General features: G+C 39.7%; 1 protein-coding gene across 3 annotated transcripts in view; it reads right to left on the bottom strand.

The window, feature by feature from the left end:
- The window catches only part of Klhl24 (kelch like family member 24), a 31,514-nt gene that overhangs the window by 4,222 nt on the left and 18,695 nt on the right, over positions 1-8,597 (bottom strand). For all 3 annotated transcript variants that reach the window (XM_005368931.2, XM_013354403.1, XM_026790170.1), the window contains 4 exons: positions 7,419-7,603; positions 6,025-6,143; positions 4,021-4,209; positions 2,283-2,471 (listed from right to left, as the gene is read on the bottom strand). In XM_005368931.2, coding sequence (XP_005368988.1) covers positions 2,283-2,471; positions 4,021-4,209; positions 6,025-6,143; positions 7,419-7,603 — 682 coding nt within the window. The remainder of the gene's footprint in view (positions 1-2,282; positions 2,472-4,020; positions 4,210-6,024; positions 6,144-7,418; positions 7,604-8,597) is intronic.

The raw sequence follows: 8,597 nt of genomic DNA, 5'->3' as shown, positions 1-8,597 counted from the left end.
TCCAGGGAAGTATAAAGAGATGGCTTAGTGGTTAAGAGTACTTGCTCCTGTTCTAGAGGACCAAGTTCAGTTCCTAACAGTCATTCCAGGGGACACAACATTCTTTTCTCTTATCTGGGAACACTCACTCATACACGTGGCATGCAGCCATAATATACGCGCGTGCGCGTGCGCGCGCACACGCACACACACACACACACACACACACACGCACGCACGCACGCATGCTAGCACACTCTCATATCAAATTATAACAAGGATTTGGTAGATGGCTCGCTAGTTAAAGGTATTTCCTGCCAATCCCAGCAACTTGCGTTCCATCCCAGTATACACATAGTGGGATGCTACATGTTGCCTTCTGATCTTTACATGTGCTGTGACACACATACAAACACCCAAACAAATAAATAAATGTTTAAAAAACTCTTCAAAACCTAAATTCACAAGGGATTCTGGCACTGTAGTACACATCTGGAATCCAAGCTTTTTGGAGGGGAAGGCAGATCAAGAGAAGTTCAAGGCTAGTTCCAACAGCCTGAGAACCAGTCAAAAAAACCAAAACCGACCAGGCAACAAAATAAAATAAAGCAAGGACTTTAGGCGTGTGCAACTGCTGTACTCAGTGTGAATACTACAAAAGGAGTGGGGAAAAGGTCAGTTCTGACCAAGGTAACCTGCGTTTGTTGTTGAAAGATGAGTGGAATTACAAGTACAGAAGGTAAACAAAGCATCATAGGCTGAGGGAGCAACACAAGCCAATAAAATATTGTGATTTGTACTGAAAATAAAAATAACAATGCAATTGGAATAAAGTTACAGAAAATTAAAACAAAAAACAGGTTTAGAGAAGCTACTAGACAGGACAGGACTCTGAGGACAGCTCCAATGTGTGAGCTTCACTTTTAGAGACAGGGAAAAAACCTGAAATGTCTGGACACAGAGACAGCAGCAGAATAGCAGATTCTATTGTACAATGCCACACAGCTGTTGGGAACAGGAGCTGGAACAAGGTGAGTCCTGAGCAGCAAATGAAGTAATTCAGGAGTAAACTAGAGTTAAAGTCAGGGGAAAGAGGCTAAGCAACATTAATACTTAAAGATGGAGTGGAAAAAAAAAAAGAGACTGAAAACAGGAGATGTGACTGGTTGGTGACTTTAAGAAATGTGTTTTTGGCTGGGTGGTGGTGGCACATGCACGCCTTTTAATTGCAACACTCAGGAGACAGAGGCAGGTGGATCCCTCTGAGTTCGAAGCTAGCCTGGCCTACAGAGCAAGTCCCAGGATAGGCTCCAAAGCTACAAAGAGGAAATCCTGTCTTGAAAAACCAAAAAAAAATGTGTATGGGGCGCACCTTTAATCTCAGCATTCAGGAGGGAAAAGAAAGCAGATCTGTGAGTTTCAAGAAGGAAGGACTACATAGTGAGATCCTTTCTCAAAAAAAGGAAGAAAGAAAAATAGAAAGACAAAATCCTGCCAACTAATCAAAGAAAGAAAGGAAGAAGAAAGATAGATGGAAAGAAACAAAGAATACATTTTGGGAGAGCAGACTGGTTCAGGGGTTAAGAGTACTTGCGTCATTTGCAGAAGGCTGGAGTTTGGTTCCCAGCACCCACACATCAGGGAGCTCACTACCACCTGTAATTGAAACTACAGGAGTGCTCCCCCCTCTGGTCTCTCTGGGCACCCACATCCCTATGCACACACTAACATGTGAGGAGAGACAGAAGCAGTATTTTGGTAGTAAAAGGAAAGTGAGCAGAGCCAAGAACCCGGAAGCTGGGAGTCTTTCTGGGAACACAAAGATAAAGGGAGCTGCAGCCTCAGATGGAATGAACATGCGGATGAAAGAGGCCTGAGCACTATCGTTTATTTCCTTTACAACAAAACTATAAGCTCTAAACAAAGGGCCCTGAGTCTTCCTCTCCTCTTCTGAAACACAGAAGAGAAATGGCAGAACAATGGGACAAGATTATGAAAAATGAAGGCTGGGGGTTTTTCTGTCAAAAAAAAAAAAAAGGTACTTCATATTGGGTTGATAAAAAGAAGTTAACCTGCTGAGCAGAACATGCAGTTCAGTGTAGTGTTTACCTAGGGCTCATGAGGTCCGGGACCCAAATCCCAAGCACCACAAAAAAACAAACAAACAAAACATTAAAAAAATTAAAAAAACAATTCCTTAGGAGGGAGTTTAAAAAATTATGAAGTATTTGAAAAGTGACATTCAAGTAAATAATCATGTCACTTATTTCTTCTTCATTTCTGTTTGGACTTTGTCCTATTACCTGTCGACTGAATGTGTTTTGTACGTGCATCCAGTAGTCTTCAACTGGGTCGTAACAATACACCGCCTTGGTCAGTCCACCAGCAACATAGATCAGGTTGTTCAGAGAGACAGCTGTTATGCACCTCTTAGCAATTGGGATAGCTGCACGAAGTAGCCAAGAATTGGTTTCTGGGTCATAAGACTGAACCTAATAATACAGAAAAATACAAAGTAAGAAGATATCTAAACACATATGTAAATTTGCTTTAAAATGTTAATATATTAACATGGTTAAAAATCAAATGCCATTAATTCAAAGAATTAAATGAAGTTAGTCTTATTTATAAAATTTATGAATTACCAGGCAGTGGTGGCGCACGCCTTTAATCCCAGCACTTGGGAGGCAGAGGCAGGCGGATCTCTGTGAGTTCAAGGCCAGCCTGGTCTACAAGAGCTAGTTCCAGGACAGGAACCAAAAGCTACGGAGAAACCTTGTCTCGAAAAATTAAAAAAAAAAAAATTAAATTAGGGAAATTCTTGCTTATTGGTGAAAGATAAAACTCCTTTGTTTAAAAACAAAAACAAACAAACAAATGACCAAAAAAAGCCTAAGTTATTACTATCAAGAAAAAGACAGTAACAAAATACACACAGATTATTTCCAAGAAGAATGGCCTCCAGGTTTACTAATGTATACTAAAAGTAAGTCTTAAGTTTTTCTGAAATTGCTTTATGCATCATGTTTCAATCTGAATAGAATTTCGTTATGCTTTTAGGGAAACCTTACTTCAAAAGAACATCAATTTAATTAGTTTTTATTTTTGTTTTGTTTTGTTTGGTTTTTTGAGACAAGGTTTCCCTGTGAAACAATTCTGGCTGTCCTTGAACTCACTGTGTAGACCAGGCTGACCTCAAACTCACAAAAATCCACCTGCCTCTGCCTCCTAAGTGCTGGGATTAAAGGCATGCACCACCACTGCCCAGCCAGTTTATTGCATTTTTAGTTAGCATAAATTCTCAATGAACTTTAAATAGCTAACTTTATCTGTTATTGCCACAGTGCCCAGGTGGAGGTCAGAGGACAACCGGCAGAGCAGGTGCTCTCGTTCAGCTGTAGGATCTGGGGATCGAAATCAGATCAGCAGGTTTGGTGGTTAACATCTTTACCACCTGATGACATATTAACACTAAAGTAAGAAAATAAATAAATTGATGAAATTTCATTATCACCACTAAACCAACTAGCCATTGGGTACCCTTCCTCAGAATAGACACAGCATTTCCTGAAACGCCAGGATGGTATGTGTTCTTCTGTCCGAGTCAGATGAACTGCAGCTACTTTGGACCATCCCCTACTTACACTATAGAGGCAATCTTTCCTCTTCCTTTATTCTAAAAACCAAACCAAATATACCCTCCAAAGGTCTAAAGACATGACCTAGCTGGGAAGCAGCACCATTAGTGCCTTGACCTTTGCTCTACATTTTCTGTGTTGCATGTAAATTTTAAATCCTGTAGATGATAGAGAAGTTTTTCACTCTGAGATGGGCCTCATTTCACAAAGGTTTAATCACATTTGTTACACATAACAAATTACTGGCTATATGATGGTGTCACTGAGGCAACTTGAAATCCAGGGCTTTTCCCTCTTTTTCAAAGACCCCTCACACTTTGCTACCTAGCCATCTGTCCCCTCAACAGGCCATCCTGTCTCCTTTTATATACAGTATGGGGAGTTTTCTAAGCACACAGCTTACCTTATCAGAACAAGTATTATCATCAGGTCCTCCACCAATCACAAACAATTTTCCTATACAGCTTGTCACTGCTGGAGAGCTCACTGCTTCTTTAAGTGGCGCAACTTCTGTCCAACGATTTGAAAAGGAATCATAACACTCTACACTGCTAAGTCTGTTTTGCCCATCATAGCCTCCGACAACATACACCTGTATGTAAAATGCAGGAAAAACAATCTTACTAGCAAGTCTAAACTGTTTATCTGCTCAGTTAAAATTAGAGGATCCCTCTCATTCAAGGCCTTGACAGCTGTAACTACAGTGTATTAGCTCAGTTTTCTGAGACTTTGTCATTTCTTAGCAATCCCGATTGACTCCCCCACCATTACAGAGCCTTTTCTGGCACGTTCCCTTTGGCGACATTTTAATCATACAGGCATACTGAGTATTTGTTTACCTTACTGTATACCTGTGCTTTGCCTATAAATGTTCGTGTTTGTTTTGTTTTATCCCCTTTGAAGAACAAATCGTTACCATGCCGAAGGGAATAAGGTTTCTCAAGTTCTCTTCACTCAACAATGAGATATTTGATTATAAAGTAATAAAGCTATGCAACTCTAACACCAGTTAAGAGTCATTAGTGTGAGCTCTCTGAAGGCAAGGCCTATCTTTTAGCAGCTATAGCAGCTAGAAAAACACCCAAGACACAGTGAGCTCAAAGCTCTCAACATTTTTCATGAACAGTGGTGGGTCAATACCTTTCCATGACAGCTGAAGCCATAAACAAGAAGTCTAGTGAACAGCTTACCAGCAAAGAATCCCTTGTGCATCATGGGTTATATTAGAAACTTTTAATCAAGCATTCCAGTTTCATACCCACATTTCTTTTAATAGATAATTATCAACTCTTTAGGCCACTTCTAATTAACTGTGAAGTTCAACTGAGTCTTCCATAGAATCTCTCATGACTGCTCTTCCTTTAATCCTAGCACTCAGTGGGCAGAGGCAGGTGAATTTCTTGAGTTCCAGGACTGCCAGGGCTACACAATGAGACTCTGTCTTGAAAAAACAAACAAACATAAAAGTCCCAAACCACTACTTCACAGATCAGATTAAATAATGGTAGTTGATAATTTCTTTTGACACAGTGTTACTGTGTAGCCCAGGGTGGCCTTGCACTTGTGACATTCCTGCCTTGGCCCCCAAAGCCAGGATCACAGGTGGAACATCTTGCTTGGCATTCAGTTGAATCTATTTTAATACATTTGTTAGCTGTCGTCTATAAAAGATTTCCTATAAAACATGTTGGTGAGGGGACTGAGGAAATGGCTCAGCAAGTCAGAGGGCTTGCTGTGTAAGCATAAGGATCTGAGTTCAAATCCCCAATAGCCACATAAAAAACAAAGCAGTGTCCTATAACTGCAGTGCTGTGGGGACAAGGCTTGCTGGCTAGTACCGTGCCTCAAAGGAATAAGGTAAAGTTATAGAACAAGACATCTGACATCCTCCCCTGGCCTTCATGTGCCACATATGTGTCCAACTGAAAATTAAAGCATATAACACACACACACACACACACACACACACACACACACACACACACGTTGGAGAGTTTATCTTAGTTTTATCTCCTCTTGCACAAACAAAGAAGGCTAAATAATACCACTTAGGATAAACATTTTTCTGCTTGATTGCCAAAGTCAGCAAAAGGGGAAAAGCTGTGTGGACTAGACACTGCCTGGTTCTGTATCTGATATAATGCCTTTCTACTTTCTAGTTCTTCTTAAGCACTTGGATTCCAATGCGTGAGAAATGTGCTATACTGACACAAATTTCAAATTGGAGGAACAAAATATCTATTCAAAAAGCATAGTGTCATACTGTTTATGTCTTTAGTTTATCTTGGTTAGGAATGGAAGGAAATACCGTTTGAAGCCAAAATACCCAGAGGGAAATGCAAGATACAGCTGTGGCATTTCTTTTGGACATATACCAACAGTAGTATTAAAAAGCCGTTTCTCTTACTTTACCAAGAAGGACAGCCATTTTGTGGCGCCATCTGCCTTTATTTAGAGAAGCAACTCTGATCCAGATATTTAGCTGGGAGTTATAAATCCAGACATCGCGGCTGTTGATTCTTCCACCTTCAATACAAAACAATGCACATTTGGCAACGTCACTCAATATGACCAGGAGATCTACGTCACTATCACATAGGTAAACAAAGCAGAACTTCCTCATTCGAGCTGAGAAGTTCAGAACTAGCTCCACAAATAAAGGAGGAACCTTCCTTCTATAGCTTAATGGAAAGAGTTTAAACTCGGCCAGCTGTTTTCATGAGAAACAAGGACCATCAGCTCCACAAGAATAAAATACAGACGGTGAGTTTTACAAATCAGAGGTCAGATAATTACAAATACCAGGATTATTCTAAAGACTTTTCAAAACCATACAAAAAAATCAGGTGAATGCTGCAGTGTCATACATTAGGTAGTAAAATAATCTGCAAGGCTAATTAAGTTATTTGTCAATCAACAGACTTCAAAGAATAGATAGACACTAGATATATGTTTTGAAAATCTATCATTTTGTCTGATTTTTAGGACTACATCATGTATAGCAAATATGTTCAACTTAAGAATTTTACAGAAAAATTCCAATTAATAAAACTTAAGGGAAGAATTTCAGAAAATAGGCAAATTAAACATGCTTAATTGTATAAATACTTTTGACTTTATAGTTTATAATGATTTAAAAAAAAACACCACAAAGAGGTAAAGTTAAACCATAACAAGGCTGGAGAGGTGGCTCCATGGTCAGAGCAGCTGCCATTCTTCCAGAGGACCCGAGTGTTCCCAGCACCCCATGGAGCTTACAACTGCCTGTAACTTCAGCTCCAGACCCAATGACCTCTTTTGGCCTCTGCAGGCACTTCTATGCTCTCTCACACGCATGCGCGTACACACACACTCACTTATGTACACACACACAGTTAAAACACATATACTCTAAGCATATGTAAAAGCATTAAAATATCACGACAAAAGCATTTTCTGGTAGATCTTTTGTAAATCATTCTAGTTTTACAAAAGGTCTTTTCAATTTTGTATAAACTAATTTGCCTGAAACATCCATTTCACACTCAAAAAGGTATTATTATTTTTTAAAAACAGTCAATCTGGGGGCTGGAGAGATGGCTCACTGGTTAAGAACACTGGCTGCTCTTTCACAGGTCCTGAGTTCAATTCTCAGCAATCACATGGTGGCTCACAACCATCTATAATAAGATCTGGCGCTCTCTTCTGGCATAAAAGCATACATGCAGATGGCGCACTCAAACATAAAATAATGATTAAAAAGAACCAGCCAACCCATATCCAAATCAAACACATTAGCTACTGCAGTAATTATTTATTTACCTGAAACAAGAATATCATTCCTTAGTGCACAGACGGCATACTCTGATTTGGTAAATTCTGGAAGCTTGGCCAAGGACTTCCATTCTCCTGTTACTGGATCATAGCACTCAGTATACGGAAGATTAAATCCTCCAACTCGTTCACAGCCTCCGACCACAACTATCACCTCTGAATAGCCAGTAGACCTAATAATTATTGTTAAGAATACAAAAATAATTGTAATACATTAAAATATATTCAAGATAGTTCAAAGACCTAACAACAAACAAAACACCATGACAGGCAGCTAAGTTTATTCTTACAGATGTGCCAACCAGTACAGACTGACAATTATTTACTTTGAGAACATTTGTTAGTGACATCATTACTGCACAGAAAGTATCTACAAGGAATTTTTTCAAAGAAATTTTTTTGGTTAGAATGTTTTCCTGCATGTGTGTGTGTGCATATGTGGTACATATGGAGTCAGAAGACTGCGTTGGTATTGGATACCCTGAAACTAGAGTTAGGGATGGCTGTGAACTACCATGTGGGTGCAGGAACCAAACCTGGGTCCTTTGAGAAAACATCGTGTGCTCTCAGCCAATGAGCCATCTCTCCAGCCTCTCTGCCATTAAACTTTTTATTTTTTAAAAAACAGTCTCAATATATTGCCCAGGGTAGCTTAAAGGACACAATCCTCCTGTATCAGCTCCTGACAGTACAAGGAGTAATGTAAGTGATTATAGTCACCAAACCTAACAACAAGCCTGGTTTGTTTTGTCGCTTTGGAGACAGATTCTCACTATGTAGCTCTGGTTGGCTGGGTGGGAACTTACAATATAGGCCAGGCTGGCCTGGAACAGATCTGCCAGTTGCTCCTTCCTGGGTGCCGAGATTGAAGGCAAGGGCCACCACACGCTCGTTATGGGTTTTGACTTCTGAACCTTTTGTTCCTAGTACCTATAGTACTAGGGTCTGAAACCAGGTCATTAGGATTCCAAGGCAAGAACTCTACCATTTTTCATTGTTGCTAATTCTAAAATAAATCTGTAGTGTATGTATGTATCTAAAGAGCATTTCTTCAGAAATATGTTATTTTATGTGCAAGGTCTTCAAGTCATTCAACTAGGAAGAAGCGAGTAAAAGAAGAAATTATAATCACAGGAACGAATACTTGCTGCATCCATACAAGTTATT

The sequence above is a fragment of the Microtus ochrogaster genome, unplaced genomic scaffold, assembly GCF_000317375.1.
Source record: "Microtus ochrogaster isolate Prairie Vole_2 unplaced genomic scaffold, MicOch1.0 UNK43, whole genome shotgun sequence".
Lineage (NCBI taxonomy): Eukaryota > Metazoa > Chordata > Mammalia > Rodentia > Cricetidae > Microtus > Microtus ochrogaster.
The sequence above is the reverse complement of the archived record's forward strand: the minus strand, read 5'-3'. Positions and strand labels throughout refer to the sequence as shown.